The sequence below is a fragment of the Stegodyphus dumicola genome, chromosome 7 (assembly GCF_044657685.1).
Source record: "Stegodyphus dumicola isolate Sdum_Otavi_A_Nest chromosome 7, ASM4465768v1".
NCBI classification, from domain to species: Eukaryota; Metazoa; Arthropoda; class Arachnida; order Araneae; family Eresidae; genus Stegodyphus; species Stegodyphus dumicola.
In genome coordinates, this window is record NC_140774.1 from 72,716,406 (window position 1) to 72,735,801 (window position 19,396).

Genomic DNA, 19,396 nt, shown 5'->3' on the forward strand with positions numbered 1-19,396 from the left:
ATAATGAACTCTGGAAGTTTTTGGAAGACCAATTCGTTGAAACTGTCCACTTCATGACATTTGAATTGATTTGCTGGCTCCTTGGTGTAGGAGCTTGGAAATAAGACATGCTATAACAATAAGCAATACAGAGTAGGTATAACATGAATAAATTTGCAGTATTATAGCTTTAAAGCTTATGTATAACCTTCTTCATCAATTTTGAAAGTTAAAACGATGAAGGGGGGGGAAAAGAAGGTGTGGCTACTCATGACTCTGACCTTAGGAACAATGTTAATTTTTTTTTTTTTAATTGTAAACTATTTGTCAATTTATGTAATGATCTTTTGCCCTGTAAATTCAACTGCCAAGAAAAAGTGCATATTTCTTAATAAGTCCTCAACAACAATTCCTCCCCCCATTACTTTTTCCCCTTTATTTCTATTTACAAAGGGAAAAAAGATCATTTTAGTTATCTGCTTTTATAAAGAAAGGCATATTATTATTATTTTGATGTCAAATGCGTGGTAGCTTTTTCCCTTTGTCTTACAATCTGCATTGTATATTGTTTGTTATATTTCTTTAATAAGTGCGCTTGGCAATTTCCTTCTTTAAAAATTTGACAAAGTTTACCATGATGATTGCGCTAATAGTAAATGCCTATAAAATTTTGCAATACCAGAAATTTAGGAATACAAAAAATGCTATCCATTTAGAGCATTCATTTTGTAATCAAGTAAAAAGTTGATTTCACTTGATAATTAGGTACACTGCTCAAAAAAAAAATGGGACAGTGCTATATCTCCCGTTCTACTGGGCCGATTGACAAAATTCAAATTGCGTTTCTCATGTCTCGAAAGCGCGACTTAGGATATATATTAGATTTATATATAGCACTATTCTAACATAGGTATTTTGACACAAAATCGGACTTTTTCTGAAATAACATACTATTTTTTTTCCATATTTCGATTCTATGTCTCAAATTATGCCAGAATACCAAGTTTTGTAAAAATCATACAAGTAGTTTATAAAATATTAGCTCTCAAAATTTTAGCTTCTCAATGTTAATTGAATTTGGCAAATATTTATTAATATCTCTTTTTTTATTAAACTTTTTTGATTTTTTTCTCTCACATTTCGAAATTTAGGTTCATTCCAAATAAAATTTATGCATTTTTTGTGTTTTTTAAATTTCTATTTTTAAGTATTTTTTATAAATTTTTCGAAAAAAATTTTGAATTATAACCTATAAAATTTTTACCATCATCTTAAAGTAGGTGTATTTTTAAGCATATCTGCAAAAAATTAGACTTTTTTATTCAAAATTTTCTAAGATATACACGAATTTACATATTTTTGAGTTTTGAAATTTGGCATCTTTTTTTTGAGCGATAATAACGCCAAATGTGGTGTATGGATTTTTGTTACAGTGAATTGCCACAGCTATTTTTAACCTTAAATTTCAAGTAAGATTTTACGAAGAATTAATTATATACATTTTTTCCCTCAATGAAGCGTAATAAATATTTATTAATACTATATGAAAAGCTATTTTTTTAAAATTATAGATGATATTATTCAAATTTTTAACTATTGTTTTTTTAATTTCTCTCTATCTTCTTTTTTTAAAAAAAAAATAAGAGTAAATTTTTACCTTCGGCGTTTTATCGTCTGCTACTTTACTTCGTTTAAATCGAATTGTCTAAAACTGAGAATTTTCGTTTGATATTTATTTGAATTTTATGACATTAACTGCATAATTTATTTCTAAACAAACTGTTGCTTTTGAAGTGGCTGAAAGAGCAGCTGGTACTATCATCCATATTTTTAAAGCACAGTATATTTTTCTAGAAACATAAGATTTAGAATAATCATTTTTATAAAAGTCAAATTATGATATAAATATACAACCTTCTAGAGACTGAATTAATGGAAGTTCAATGGTTATGTAGAAATGATCTCCAGCTACTTAATCGCTGGATATGTCAGCAGATTTCGTGGACAAATAAGAATAATTATATAAACGACACCCAACATTCTGAATTCAATTAACAACGAGGATACAATGTTTATTAAATGAATTCAAGAAGTTTTAAAATATAAAAAATCAACTCTTTTTTTATCTTAAAATGTATTTTTGTGCGTAGCGTATTTTCATTATTCTAATTTAAAATTCTAATAATTCTTAAAATTCTAATTTAGAATGTAATTGTCAAGAACTGATTCCTAATCATCAATAATATAATAAGCAATTATTACGGTTATTAATAAATCCTTCTTATAAAGTAATTGCAAATATTTCAAAAAACTTTCTGTCTGAAAGCGTTGAAGCTTCAGATACTTAAAACTCATAAATAATAAATCACTCTTCACACGGTAGAAACAAAGTATGAATAAATAAAAATTGATTTAAAGATAACTGTAAAAAATGTTGTTGCTTTTATACAATAGATCTGATTTTATCAAATACTTTAATGCAAATATTTTTCTGTGCAAATATTTTTAATTTTATATTAATCAAGATTGCACACGATATTATTTATTTGCACTTCAATTCTTAACCTCAGTTCTAGTAGAAGTTACAAATCAGTTATATTTAATTAAGGATTGGATTGGATTGGATTGGATTATTTAATTATGGCAAAGCACACGAGGGCTATCTGCCTAAAGGGAGGGATGCCTTCATGGAGGACTTTCTAAGGGAAACTGGCTCGTATACACGTTACACATCGGGAAAACCACGAAAACACCCATGCAACCAGCCCGTTCGCGGGATTCGAACCTCGGACTGAACTACCAGTGATCAGCGTCTTTACCGCTCGGCCGTTTGTGGGCCTTTATGAAATGGAAGGCGATAACTTTATTTAAAATAATTGTCAGAAATACCAAAATGTTTCGAAAAGTTGGATACTTTTTAATATACTTTCAGAATGCTTAAAGAAAAGAGAAGAAAAATAAATTTTTTCGTAAAATTTAGTATTTGTATTTTTTTTAATTTAAAAATTTTCAACGTTATGATGTTTGATTCCTGCGATTTCAAAAATAAAATATTTGACTAAAATATGAATAACATTTTAAGAAACCAAATGTAGGATAAAATTGTGTAAAGCAATGGGCACAATGATAAAACTGTTTAAAGCAGTGTATGCAAGTCATCCTAAGTTAAAATGTCAGTTATACATTCTCTTATTTATATATATCTTTTCTGAACGGAATATTGTGTAAAACTGTGCTTTACTGTATTTTCTCTGTTAATATAGTATGCAGTTTTCAAACTCATCGTAGTCTGGGTTACAAAGTATTCTTCCGAAAGAAACGCAGTTCAAATAAATAAAATCAAATTCTGGAAAATTGATATTAATAAATATATTTAAAATGCTCAGTTCGAAGGAATAAATAGAAAATTTTAAAAAATTCTCTGAAGAGACAATGCAACACAAACAATTAAAATAAAAGTATAAAAATTTAAAAATTACCTAAAATAATAACTATGACGAAAAATATATATAAAGAAAACTATTTGAAAAAAAAAAAAAAAATGAACGCTGCACCTTTATTTACGCAGTTCGAATAGGTAAATAGAAATTTTTAAAACAGTTATTCAGGGGAAAAAAAAAAAAAAAAAAACGTGCAACTTAAACAATTAAAATGAAATTCGAAAAAGAAAATATTACTTAAAATAATAAGTTATAATTAAAAATATAATATAAAGAACATTATTTGGAAAAAAGGAACGATGGTGACTTTTTTTCCTCTCACGGGAAAGGAAACTAGATTGCCATATATTAAGAAGTTAGCCAAGGGAAGTATTCTTGGCGCAAACTGACAAAAAAGTGGCACCATAAATTTGTGAATTTCTCCGTAAATTTTGCTCCAAATTTTACAAAATTTCATATTTAGGCGTAATTTGAGTCGTAGAATCGAAATATGTAAAAAAATTGGTATGTTATTTCAGACAAAGTCTGATTTTGTGTCAAAATACCTATGTTAGAATAGTGCTATATATAAATCTAATATATATCCTAAGTCGCGCTTTCGAGACATGAAGAACGCAATTTGAATTTTGTCAATCGGCCCAGTAGATCGGGAGATATAGGACTGTCCCATTTTTTTTTTTTTTTTTTTTTTTTTTTTGAGCAGTGTACATAAAGTATAAAAAATTTAGAAAATGATGCTATGTTTTTATATTTTTGAAGATCTTTAACTAACTCTAATAGTAGTTTTCAGTTTGTAGATTTCAAGTCCTGACAAAATAGAAGAAAATATTGTCACTTGAGGGAAATATTTGTTGTAAGCTTTATGCACAAGTAATCCAGAGCAGCAAATCCATAGCTATGTCTTGAATAATTAAATCTTTCTTTATTAAATAAGTACAGAAGTCTCCATGTGTTGTTAATTTATGATGAAATATTCTCATTATAATTTTTTCCTACTGTTTTTGGCTTTGTCAATTTTGACAATTCATTTTAAATATAAACTTTTTTATTTTCTATCTTTAATTTCTTGAAGATTAATTTTTAGATGTATGCATATTGAACTACTTAATTTAAAATTGTTTTAAGCATTAAACTGAGCATTAGTGTTAAATAAGGTTGCATTTCCTTTTTAATTTTATAACTTTTATATTTTTTAATATTTATTTATTTATTCTTTTACATTTTGAAACTTTAATGATAAACCCTTTGAGATATTAAAGTATAATTTCTCAGATTATATTTTTTAAGGTTTATTTTGTTAAAGGAATGTGCTAAATAAAGAAAATAATATAATAATAATAGGATATAAAATTGAAGCTGGAATAAATTAAATGAAGAAATTTCAGCTTAGCGACCGACATTCATGGATTTTGTACCTTTGTAAGGCCTTTTGATCACCCGTGATCTTCTACTTTGTAGCACGAAATGTTGGTTAATAATGTTCAGAATAATTGTTTCTTTGGCCTTGATCATTGCTTCATGTGTTATTAATGAAATTAAAAATAATTTAGAAACAAAAAAAATCTAAATAAATAAATAAACCAAAAAAAAATGCAAATTTAAAAATGGCATCCCTCTAAAAGAAAAGTACTTTTTTAATGACATAAATTTCATTCCAGTTATTCCTAATGCCTTCAAAATTTTAATATGTTCATTTATTTTTTATTTATTTATTTTTTTTTATTATTATTTTCCTTAAGAGCCAGCATATATTCATTTTTGGTTCACCTTGCCCGTTAACTTCAGGATGCTTTGGTTATTCCATGTGATTATTTTTCTACCCATGTTTGCAAACATATGTCTTAAACTTCCTCAAAATTAACTTAGTTTCATTTGAAATCGGTAGTAGTCTGAGTTTGTTGGTTTGCCTAATTTTAAATTTTGCATTAGCATGATATTATTTTTAATTTAAAGCATAAGCCTGCCAGTCATAAATTGATGTTTCCCAATACAATATGCATAAAATCTTTTATCTGTCTTTGATTTATAAAAGAGCATTTGGCTAATGTAGCATATAAGCCAATCAATTAAAAAGTCCTAGACTACCTATTTTACCTAGACTTCTCAATATCATTTTCCAGCAAATGTTATCATAAATAAAATTCATTTCAGCACCTTATAATTGTTTTATTGCAAACTTTCCAGTTCTAAATCTTATGTATGCTATCATTTGCATTCAGAATAAAATTAATGGTTGTGATGAAAGTAGTTACTGAAAAGATCATTAACGTCTATTACTCTTTTAAAATTTTGTTCAAACAGCAATATATATTTTCAATAGTTTGGTATTTTTCTATTCATTCCAGCTGATGTTCAGAAATGAAATCAAGAAAAAAATATTAAAGATTTTAAAATTGAGAACTGAAATTCTTTTGAATTGATTTTTAATTTTAGAAGTTTGGCAACTGTACATATTATTTTTATGCAAGAAGAAAGGCAAACTTCTAGTGACATGTTTTATATTTATTTACTTTTAATCGTAAGCTTTTTGAGATGCGACCTAAAGTTTTAAGATAAGTGTAATTTTTTTGTTTCCGTCAAATTTATTGTACAATGTCTGGTTAAAAAAAATACCCAATTTTAGTTATTTACTTTAGTTTTTTTTTGTGTGTGTGGGGGGGGGGGAAGGCGAATTTTAATTTCCGTGTTTAATTAAAAAGGTAATTTTCTTAAAAGGAAGTAAAGAAGGATCTTTTCTGAATTGATACATATCCTTCATACTTCTTCAGCTACTGGTATATTTTTCAGTTTCTTTTTTGGATCTTCATCACATGATCAGACTGTTGGCATTGAATCATATGGCATTCCCACTTCTTTTACATTCCACATTCTGTGTTTCTTACATACCCTCTCTCAGTGTGATTTGATGACTTTTTCTTATCACCATTTATCATGCTTTTTGGATTGTTTTTAATTTTTGCTGCCAATACACTCACTGCTCTTAACTGATTTTTGCACAATTTGTAGTAAGGGTACTTTTCCCCTCTTTTTAATTACAAAGATAAATTACAAAATATTTTGAATTCCAGATACAGTAATATTCAAAATTTGATTTGTTTCCTCCTTTTTATTTAATACAGCAAAGAAATCTGAAGGATTCAAATATTTTATGTCCATTACTATACAAAGAAGCATTCTGAGCTCTTAAAGATACGAAGAGAGCAATTTTGTCTGCTCTTTGTCCATATCTTTCATGTTGCAAGATAATCATAAAACTTATTGTTGTTTCCCTTAAAATGCATATTGACTTTTCTCCTACATTTCATTGAAGAGAGGGTACAAATGCAATCTCAGGACAAGAATAGCAGTATGATCTGACAGGCAAACTGTTTTAAATAGTTTTGTTTCAAAAAAGTTAATCTGCATAGCATTTGACATTTTTAATAAAAGTTATGTATGTTTTCTCTATTATCTCTGATTACATTCTCTGAGTTTTTGACAAATTTTAATGTATGTTCTTTCTTCTGTATGTTTCGTCATTATAGTTTGAAACATGAATATTGTGAATATAGAATATTTGGCCAACTACCGCAATCTAAAGCAGTAGCTGAAGGACTGCATAAAATCATAATTTTGCAAAGTTGTGTGCTGTACTCATCACACCCTTGGGCTGCTGTTAATTGGTCGGTCAGATTTCCTTGTGTATAAGAACTTAACTGTTTTGATAAAAAGATAAGAGACAAGCTTAAAAAGTTCGACTTTTTAATCAACCCATGTCCTAGTTTAGAAGTTTAAATGAAACTGCACAAATTATAGTGCAAAATGTTAAAAATGTAGTGCTTTACCCTTCAATAGTTGAACTATATGGTGATTAAGTATTGATGTAGATGTTAATACAACCGATTCGCAAATAACATGGTGCAATTGTGGCATGTTGATCCTTTTTTTTTTTTTTTTTTTTTTTTTGAATAAAGAATAGGAGTGGACAGCTGGCTGGTAGAGTAGAAAAACATAGAGGGAAAATGTAAAGTTATACTTCAAGAGTTATATTAACAATGATTGAGTCATGAGTTTCAGTCTGCAAAATTTAAAATTATTACTGGGTGAAGCATTATGCTAATACCTGCATCATTATTGTTATGTAAGAATCATATGAGAAGAACTGATTTTGAAATGACGCAATTTAGAGAGATTTATTAGAGTGAGGCTGAGAATAAAGTGTGGGTGCTGGCTATTTGAAATTCCAGGTAAGTGAAGAACAGAATGATAGCCATATTAGTGTGAGAGGAATTTTAGACAAGCTGTGTTTTAAGCTTATAAGTCTGTCACAAGGAAGTGATAAAGCAAGGAATGCATGCCTAAAATTGTTGAAGCTCAGAAGAAGCTGCACCCAACCTCAAGGATGGATGCATGGTTTCACCATGTTAAAACTCCATTGTGCTAATGTTTTCTCTGAATATTTTTATAGCACTTGAATAAAATTGTGAAAGCAACCTTAACCTTCTTGTGGTGACCTCATATGATTTTGTGCTATTCTCAAAGGTGAAAAACCAACGGAAGTACAGTTGTCACCTCTCAAGTTGCAGTAAAGAACACTGCAAAATATGCTTATATTAATTTCTTTTTTATTATTATTGTAAATTATTTGAATACAATTTTACAACTGTTCTTTTGAGTGAACAATTTCTTAAAACTTCAAAAGCCATTGAAAAATGTTTTTTAATAAGTTAAGCAATAATGTATCAACTCATTAAATATAAAAGATGCATTATTATAATGATGACTAGAATTCAATAAAAAATGTAGAATATTTTTTTAAAATATCTGAAACCTTTAAAATTAAACTTTTAAATTATGCTTTTTTTTGACAGTTTTGAGAAATTATGCATAATTTTTTATTTTTTTTTGGAAATTTTGAACAATTTTTTTGAATTAAAATATGAAAATATTTTTTTATAAGTTCAACCAAACAGTTATTTTGTTTATTTTTTTCATTTTCATACTTGACATAACACTAAAAATTCTTTCATAGTATGTTGATGTTGCAGAAATTGAAACATGTATGAAACTATTTTTTAAAGTTTCATACATTTATAATCAGCACTTCTAGAAATTACATTGCATTTGCTATTTGGTACTTTGGATCTTGTAAAATGCTCAAAACAGAATCAGTGTTTTTTTTTTTTCATTAATATTGCTACACATTTTCAAATTCAGCTTTTTGTTTAGTATTTCATTAATTTCTGTAATTCAATTAATTTCTGGTATATTGCAAATGAATTATTTAACAGAATTTGCCCAATTTAAAATTTTTACAAAGGTCAGGTTAGTTGAATATAGTCTAGCCATCATGGCTATATTGCCAAAAAGTAGGTATAACTTCGTGGAAGACTTTCTGAAAGGAACTGTCTTGGTCTTTGTCTTGTGTTGTCTGTCTGAACTGTCTTTCCCCAACCCATTTGCATGGGATGAAATTCAAACCAGATCTGACCAATATTCAGCAGTCTGAAATACTTGACCACTGGTAAGGCCATGAGTTCATGGATGAGAAATATTTTTCATACACACATACTTATGATGAATTAACTAAACAAAAATTATTTAAATTCCAAATTCAGTGACTAGAAATTGTGTGAAACTTAAAGCTGTCTGAAATCATACCAGTACAGTAATATTGGTAACTTCAGCAAGGATGTGAGTTACATTAAAAATACTTATAGAAGTGATGAAATATGATATGATATAGAAATAGTTGAAATTATAGATTTGTATATCAAAAATTGGAACTGAGTACCCATCTACACTTTCATCTGGATTATCAAAAATTATACAATTCATTGTATCAAATTCCACATTAGCATACTGAGCCCATACTGGGAGTATTTTCATGTTTTTTTAATTATTATTATTATCATTTTTCATTTGAAGCATCAATTTGAAGACAAAATTGTAGAGGTGGATCATGATTATTCAGAACTACTACTAATGCCTTTTTACGAAGTACATTTGTAATAATTCCTTCACGTTTTGTTCGACCACAAGATATTGTAGCTACTTCAAAACCTTGGAAAACTTTTTAATTTAATTTTAAACAGTAATCAAGGGAGTTACAGGAATGATTGTGTTTAACTGGATAGTATTTGTGAACTCTTTCTGAAGCAATTATTATAATTTCTTTAGAATTTGCTTTTATGGTAAATATATCAATTAAAGAACTGGATTATACTAATATATTGCTTTTATATTTATGACAATTTGATTATTTATGCTGTCTTATTGTTAAAACACCCATACATCCATCCCCTTTTAAAAACACTGACAAATAGTTATTTTTGCTTCTTATGGATTAATAGTTGCCACTAATCATTCATAATCTTTTTCTTAATTTTTTTATCTGAACACTGTTGGTTTTCTACCCCTTGTTGGTTCTATAATTTATTTATGAGGATAATAGCACTTAATAAAATGAAATGTGATGAACACAGAAGGTATATGTATAATGATTTAAAAAAGTACCGAATTAAAAGAATGAATATTATATATACCTAGGCACATTAAGCCAGTGGAAATTTGGTACCTTCCTTTGTCAGCTGCTTAAATTTTAATGCCAAATATCATCATTCAGCCACAGGAGATTTTTAATTTTGAAGTAAATGACATTTGGTAATTTTTCTAGACTCAGAAAAGGACAGGAATGCAAAAGCTGATTTTGAAAGACTGTCGTATCCAAAAATGGATAGTTGACAAACCTTATTTACAAGTGGTGATGGCCTTATAAAGCCTTATAAAGGCCTTATAAAGTTAATTTTTTTTCAAATCTCCATCGAAACAATGCACAGTTTCTTTGAAGACTGGTTTCATTATGTGTGGAAATGTTTTTGAAAATAAAGTTATAATGCAATTTTTTCCTACTGCTCTTTGTGTGTGTGTGTGTATATATATATATGTGTGTGTAATGAAACTATGGTTCAATGGCACAACATGAATGATTTGATCGTGAATGCAGCACAAGGACTTTTCCCATGATTCACTGTGAACATAGCTTAACAAACTCGTGTAGATTTTTTCATAAGTAGAACTGGCCGAAGAATGTAATGACAGAACAATTTTGGAGGCATTGAAATACGAACACTGAGACGTAGATGCATAGAAATACTAATTCATATACTTGATGCTTAGAGCGTCCATGCATTTTGAAGAAGCAGCAGCCGAGCCGGATTAAATTACTTTTTTATTTAACTTGCCAAGTGAATTGTGGCCACAATTCACTTGGCACTCCACTCGTGCCTATTAAAGAATATTTTCAATTTTGCTATAGAAGGTTCAGGTGTTTGCACACTTTTGTCAGGCACCTAGGCTGGTAGTTGCATCCTGTGTGTAACTCGTGCAGAAAAGAACAGTTCGTCCCTAACATATCATGGCAAATTCAGATGAGAGAGAAATCTCATTAAGGCGTAATAGATCCAATGGACGCTATTGACAATCTAAAGAACTGTGCAACAACATTTGTTTCTACCATACTAATTTTGTTTCCAATGCACGAAAATGTGTTTCTCCATGCAATTTTTGGCAGTCGGAAAATGAAATTGGCGATTGCTTGTCGGCCAACATTACGACCGCCACATTAAATGAATTCTTTTGGCCGATCCATCGTCAAAACTCACCTTTCTAATCAACACCGCAGCCAATTTATCTGTTATTCCCAAGAGTTATAGTCAGCTTGCCAAAAACCCAGCTGCATTGGTACTCCTTGCTGCTAATGGCACCAAAATAGCAATGTATGGCACCAAACTTTTGACCATCAATTTAAACTTAGTCACTCATTTACTTGGCCTTTTGTCCTGGCAGATGTCAATCAACCCATCATAGGTGTTGACTTTCTCACGAAATTCAACTTACGTATAGATGTTAAAAACAACCATTTAGTTGATGGACAAACAAAACTATATTCTTGTAGTAGACTTCCCAATGTGCACCCGCTCAGTACTAGCATTCATATTTTGATGGGTAACTCAGAATTTGACAAAATTTTTGCCGGTTACCCCAGCTTGACGAATCCTTCACAAACTTTTGAGAAGACACCAATGTCAACAGTTTTCCATCACGTTAAAACTATAGGACCCCCTATTTTCTCAAAACCTAGAAGATTATCTCCAGAATTACTTCAAGCTGCACGTCAAAAGTTTGACTTTCTCCTATCAACAGGCATCATTCAGCCTTCAAAAAGTCCTTGGGCAAGCCCACTGCATATGGTTCGTAAGGCAAATGGTGACTGTCGACCATGCGGTGATTATCATCATTTAAACACTATTACGATTCCGAATCATTATCCCGTACCCCATATTCAGGACTATACTCAAGTGTTTTCAGGAAAGAACATATTCTCAACGCTTGATTTAACCCGTGCCTATTGTCAAATCCCTTTTAACCCTGCAGACATTCCAAAAATGGCTGTCACTACACCATTTGGTCACTTTGAGTACTTGTATATGCCATTTGGCCTTTGCTACGCTGGCCAAACATTTCAGCGATTCATACACCAAGTGCTATCTGGTCTTGATTTCTGCATCCCCTGTTTTGATGATATCCTGGTTGCATCTACAGGTACAGAAGAACATTCCCAACATCTGCGCCAGATTTTTACTCGCCTTAAAGAGCATGGGCTAAAACTAAATCCATCCAAAGGTGTACTTGGTCAGCCCACAGTTTCCTTTCTTGTCTTATCACTCAGAATGGAGTAAAACCTTTACCTGAAAGAGTCAAGGCAATTAATGACCTACCTCAAACAAAAACCATCTCTGAATTTAAGTGTTTCTTAGCAATGTTTACTTTCTACCATCGCTTTCTGCCGCATGCTGCAAAAACACAAGCTTGCCTGCATGAGTTTCTGAAGAATAGGGGGGGAAAATCCAACGATCTGTCCCTTCGACTGAAAATGCATCTGCAGCATTCGTGCAATGCAAAAACGATCTGGCAAATGCAGCCATACTTTGTTATCACTCACCTAATGATAAGCTCTCTATAATGGTGGATGCTTCTGACACCCATAGGAGCTGTGCTTCAAGCCCATACCACTAAAGGGCTGACTCCAATGGCATTCTTCTCCAGAAAACTTATCACCAAAGAAAGGAAATACAGCACATATGACAGGGAATTGCTTGCTGTGTACTATGCTGTTGAATACTTCCGGCACCATCTGGAAGGACACGACTTTATCATTTTCACCGATCATCGACCATTAATCTTCGCTTTTCGAAAAAACTTTGACTCATATTCTCCTCGTCAACTCTGGCAGTTGGATTTTATTGCCCAGTTCAGTACAGACATCAGACATGTCTCTGGTACTGATAATTGTGTTGCCGATGCTTTGTCTCAGATAAACATTATCAACCTCACCACTCCGGATTTTTCTGAAATTGCAAAAGCTCAGTTGCATGATGAGGAACTCAAGAACCTAATCTCGAATCCACAAACCTTACTTCAGTTACAACCACTGCACATTGATCCAATGGTTAAAATTTACTGTGACATAGAGAACAATAGAATATGTGGTTTACACATTCTGTTAAAATTATTTGAAAGTATGAACAATGACTTTTTTTCTGCTCCTCTAAAATAAAAAAAAAAAAAAAAAGAAAGGAAATTGGTTTGTATAAATTAAGAAGTTTGCCAAGTGAATTATTCTTGGTGCAAACTGAAGAAAAATTCGCAAAGATAAATTTTTCACCCAAAATTACAAAATTTAACATGTAGATATAATTTGAGTCTTAGAATCGATTTTGTGTCAAAATACCTATGTTAGAACAATGCTGGGGTTTTCATCCGCAGAGAACGCGTTGGCGCTTCGGGAAAGAACCCTTTGGCGCAATTGCAGTTTTACTCGCCAATGAGCCGAGCCGTAAGCGTGATATTTTGTAAACGTGGTTTTTAGTGATGTAAATTCAAGTTAGCAGACAATGGTAGTAAAAATTCACAGATAATAAGTATGTAGATATTAAACTAACAGGTTAAACGTGATATACGAAAATAAATTTCTATTAAATTCAAGTTAGCACAGAAAACAATGTATTAAATTCATTTAAAAAATAACAATTAGTATTCATCCATTTTACATAGTTTTAAGTATTTTTTTTTTTTTTTTTCAAGTTACTTGCATACAGCTTAAAGCATTTTACATTGAAACAAATACCTATCCTTTTTCATAATATATTTCACAATACAAATAACCTTCAACAGTAATCAAATTTTCTTCAGTAGCATTTTTAATAAAACTAGAACTTTATACATTTTAAAATTATTATAGGGGCTGGAAACCTCATGGTTCTGCGTGCTTACAGCTGTTAATAATTAAGAACATAACGAGAACAGCCATGTTACAAATTAGCATTCACCCCTCCCACCATAATTTCTTCCTTTGATCCCGAACTGATGACCCGAGAACCGGCATCTTTCGACGAAAACTTCTTTAATTATGCGAAAATATTTCTATCTATTCGTTGTTAAAAATTTCAGAAAAAATAATAATAAATAAGAGAAAAATAATATAAATCTCCAAATGCGAACAACGACAACCTTCGCATGAGCGAATAGGATGAATTAGCTAGGTTACCAGGTTTGAACTATTATCGCCAAAGTTGGCGATGTTTACATTTACCGGGTTCTCTGCGGAAGTGCTTCCCAATGCTGTATGTAAATCTAATATGTATCCAAGGTTGCACTTTCGAGACATGAAAAACGTAATTTGAATTTTGTCAATCGACCCAGTAGAACAGAAGATATAGAACTGCCCCCCCTTTTTTTTGCCCAGTGTACATACAGACGTCATGAAAAAAAATCCGTTTTGAATACAATTTACAATTAGCTTTCTAATGAAAGTCTTTTTTTCTGCCCATACATAAGACATCAGGAAAAAAAGTAATCGAAATGGATTCGAGAACGATCAAAATGGATATTTCCTTTGAAATCTGAAAAATGAAATTTTTCGTGTTTACAATATTTCCTTTACTTCGTACGAGGAAGTAAAAACATAAGAGTTCTCAAGATCAGGCTCATTTAATGTGCCAGACTATGTGTTGCTGCATATATCAAGAATAAGAGAAATACTTAGCCAATCTTGATAACTGCTGTAATGCATCAAGATTTAAATCATTACACATATACATCCTTTTTTATACATATAAAAAATTTTATTCATTTCTGCCCTGGGTCATATGAATTCAAGATTCAGTGCAGAAATGAATAATTGTTTTTTTTTAAATATTAAAGTTAAATGCAGAATTTTCTTAATCTGCTTATCAATAAAAAAATGTTTAAGATTTTGCTTACTTGAAAAAAGAAAATTATTAAAATTTTTACTTTTTTTTGTAAATTATGGTTATGTATTTGTATGTGAAACACTGCAAGTATATGAATTCTGAAAATTTAACATGCATTGAATAATGTTGTAATGAATTTTAAATGTTTCAATTAATTCTGTTATAAATTCAGTGTAAATTATTTTTCAGACTGCCATTATTGACAAGATCATAGAGCCAAATGTTCGTGTTACTGTAAAATTGGACAAAGAACAGACATGTAAGGTTTTTTTACCCCACGTATTTAACTGAAATTTATGAATTAAGTTATGTGTTTTTACAAATTTCATGATTTGATGTACTGGGATTCTTAATTTTAAGAACATAACTTCATTAAATTATTCTCTGTGGTTATTATTTATAAAAGTTAAGAACAAAATCAACCATACTAGAATTACAGTAAAAGCCTGACTATCCAGACTGTAAGAAACTAGAATATTTTTAGAATATCAGAATTTAATTTTTAACAAAACATAAAGAATGTTCCTTGTAAACCTTGTTCCTTGTATAAAGAATGTTCCAAACCTTCCTTGTAACATCTAAAATGGTAATACGAATTACAAGGCTGTCTTTCAGAAGATGCTGCTACTTCACACCATTTTATCCAGCATATTATTCCAAGAATTCATCCTTGAAACTTGACTCTCCTTGTAGATGTCTTTCACACCGAGAAATTTTCAATGTGCAAAAACTGTGTAAATGGTGTAATTAATGCAGTGATGTCACAAGCAATCATAAGATCTTCAATGTGTTTTAATATAAACATGACTAATTCTCAATCAGGCAGTTTAGTTTCTGTAAGGAAGAGTGTAAACTAATTGCTGTTGATCCTGTGTTGTCTTTGTGTCTTGGAAAAAAGTGTTAAAATTTGAGACCAGCCTTTAATGAAACATCATGCAGTGGAGTATTTTCAAAGTTGTGGGATCCTGTCATGAGAAAAAGTTGCAGTAATGGCACAATACATGCCTGTTTTAAAAATGGATTAACAGTAGTGATGCAGTGTGAAAAATTATAAACAATTTAAAACTTTTATATGCTATATCTGTTTATTACCTAAGTAAATAAAGAGCAGTTGGTTCCTTCAAACTTCTGCTCGAATGATTCATGGAAGTTTGGCGAGATCTCCACCAACTTTCATGACCAATGGGATTTCACAATTGGATCAGATGTTTTACTTTCATTTGTTTAGGGCCTGTTCTGGAATTTTCACTTATATGGCATTCGACATTTTCCAAACTTACTGGATAGTCGAGCTTTTACCATATTACTTCTGTGAGATTTTTCATTCACTACCTTGATTGTCATCAAATGTTAAATGATTTATCCAGTAGTTAAAAATAGTTTATTTCAAAATAAGTAATACCATTAGCTATTAAAATGCTTCAAATTTATTGTTAATTAAGATATGTAAGTGAAATATAAAATTACTGCACTTCCTTGCATATTTCACTCTCTTTTTTTTAAAATAATTTTATCATCCAAAAAAGAAGGGAAAATTATGTGAATAATTTAATTTATAAATATAGTTATGCAGTATAGTGAAAACATAACAAATGAAAAAAAGTTATAGATAAACAAGAGATAACCATGACAAAAATTTTTCTTTAAAAGAAACTTACATCACAATTAAAATACATAGTATTGCTAACATTGCAATATCTAATAAGATATTTTCATGTCATCTTCCCTGTAACTTAAAATTGACCCATTATTATTGTTGTCCCTGCTAATTCTTAGTCCTCAAATCATCCAAAAATAATTGCAGAAGGTAAATGTGCAGCTGGCTGAGCAAAATTGCTGACTGAATATCAGTTTTATTTGCTTTGTTGTGGTTGGTAGGTTTTTGTATTATGTTGACAGAAAGTTCAGCATTTAGAAGGACAAGGTTCAGAGTGATCTTTATAGCAGTTTGCAAGGTTTTGTTGTTGTTAAAAAATTAAAACAATCAATATGTGGACAAATCCATTTTAAAATTTAGGGAAGCTTGATCTCTGAATGCATTGAAAAAAGAAACAATTTTGTGAATATTTTATAAACTTTCAGAATTTGGCACTAAAAAGCTAGAGTGTAAAAATATAAAATTTGTTTATGCATGGAAGTATTTCTATTTCAGGGAAGTGATAAAGTAAATCTGAATTTACCAGATATCTTGGTAAATAAGTTAATATTTTCATTAAAGAAATATTTGAAGATTTTCAGAATGTATTACATATTTAAAAATTTTGAAATGGAGTGGCTTGTTTTTATTTTTATACCTGTGCTTAGATGGTATTGAAAGATGAAGAATGAGTTTGTATAGATTTTGTTATGTGATAAAATATTAAATGAAAGATGCCTAGTTTAATAATTGTCTTTTAATGCAAATTGTAATATTTTTCTATTTGAATTACTGAAAATGTATAAACTTTATCACATCACAGGTAGTAAAAAATTTATGTATGTCAGAAAGGATATGTCTTTTATAATAATTTTGTTATACCAGTGTAAAATATCATATTTTAAGAAGGAAATTTATGCATGTTGTGTCAAATCTGAATTATACAATCAGTCAGTTAATTTAATCTTCAGCCAGTCAGTTAATTTAATCTTTAAAATTTTCAGATTATCTGACAGTACTTTTAAAATTAAAATTGGTGTTTGCTGATTATCCATACCTTCAATTTAGGCATTTGGTAGCACTGCCTTGTTTTGGGACATGTTTTTAACTATACACACAACAATTGCAAACCCATGCTTTCAAGTATCACATACATGTTTAACTACAGAAGATTTTACTAACTCTATATTTAACTGCCATTTTGCTGAATGCTATTTATTGGCTGCAAAAATGTAAATATCAGCTTGATAGATTTTTTTTTTGTAAAATTATTTCTTAAAAAAATGCTTCTCATTTTAGTTAGCTATGAACAGAACTGTACCTGTGAGCCCTAGTAGGCAAACATACTGTTTTTCATAATTCGTGAAGTTATTAATGAGTTGGTAAATTCTTGTGGCAATGTGGATAATCAGAAAGTAGCTTCAAATTTAAGATGATGAAAAAAATGATCAGATATGTTTTACTGATTTATTCATAAAAAATAAAATGTGTCCTGTTTTAAATTAAAATATGCAGTGATAAAGAAAAAAAAATACTTCCGTATAAAAATGAATATAGTATGTTTAAAATCATGTTTAAAATGAGCAATATAAAAAGAGTTTGATGTGGAAATGAAAGCTTAAATTTTATATAGAACTATTCCAAATGATTCATCAGGTTTCAAAACGTTTTTTCCAGTATGAACTTCGTATAGTTTCATACTGGAAAAAAAAATAAAAGAGTATTTCATGAAAGGAAAATCATTCAAATTTTAATTCTAATATTATAAATTATTGATGGGTGCTGCTTTTGATACCATAACTGAGTTGTATTCTGCACAGATTCCATTCTGCAGAAAATAATTGTTTTGTCATTGGGCCTTAGAGAGATTGCATAATTATCAACTTGCTTGTGATAACAGAATTCTTTCATTTGGCTCTTCATTGCTGCAACATCTGCAAATGGTATGGTTTTAGCTATAATTGTTGTTGCGAAATTTTTCAAATTGCTAACTGCAGAATACCAGTTCTATGGCTTGCTTTTGCTTTCCCCCTCCAAGCTATACATAAAACTACTTTCTGCACTGCTTCATTAGAAATGTTTGACTGTTCAAGGCTCTTGCTTTTGCAAAGATGGGTTGTACTATTTAGCTGTCAATACCATTATAAAATATTCTGTTGGCTTTGTGGATCTGTATTGTACTGCATTTGAAAGCAGTGCATATTCTAAAACACAGAGCACTCACTACTTTAAATGCTGTTTTTTGAAAATTGAACTCATATCTGCTATGCAGTATGTATTTTATTTATGAATTTTAAAATTTAAGATTTTTCTTTTGTTACTTGACTATGAAGAACATATCAAAAGTATAACTTGGAATTTAAAGTTCAAAATCTAACGAATCATTTATAATAACTCTGTATTTTATTTTGTGTATATATTTTTAACTTGATATAGTTTTGTATATATTAACTTGAGAATCTTGATATAAAATACCAGATTCAGGAAATGAAGGAGTTATTTCTTTCTTATGATTTCTCTTGCTGAATTATTATTATTTTTTTCCTAAATAATTTTGTATATTATGCCTTTTATGAAATTATAATCTTTTATGATACATTTACTATGTACTGCATGTTTGTGTGGAAGACAACTGTCATTTTTCAATATTTTAGTAAACCCCCATTTGTGCTATTGGGTTGGAGGGAAAGTTCTGTCGTATTTTAAAGAAAATATTTGAATTCATTTATAAAAATATGTGTTTAATATTAATCAGTTATATATGCTCCGTTATTTGTTACAACCTGTTGCCATCTTCCAGGTAACCTGTAAATTCCTGTTTTGTAGAAGTTCTCATCCATGGAGTTAAAATAGTCAGCAACTGCCTTAGAAACACTTTCAAAAGACTTGAATTTTTTTCCCGTTAGATCATTTTGCAGAGATCTGAACAGGTAATAATCAGAGGGTGCAATGTCAGGTGAATACGGGGGGTGACTAAGGATTTTCCATCCTAACGCATTCAGTTTTTGTAGTGTCACCACTGCAGTATGTGGGCGAGCATTATCGTG

General features: G+C 30.0%; 1 protein-coding gene across 3 annotated transcripts in view; it reads left to right on the forward strand.

Moving 5' to 3' along the window:
• LOC118196844 (28S rRNA (uridine-N(3))-methyltransferase) overlaps nt 1-19,396 on the forward strand; it is a 61,482-nt gene that overhangs the window by 15,666 nt on the left and 26,420 nt on the right. For all 3 annotated transcript variants that reach the window (XM_085820450.1, XM_085820449.1, XM_035368323.2), the window contains exon 7: nt 14,903-14,972. In XM_085820450.1, coding sequence (XP_085676576.1) covers nt 14,903-14,972 — 70 coding nt within the window. The remainder of the gene's footprint in view (nt 1-14,902; nt 14,973-19,396) is intronic.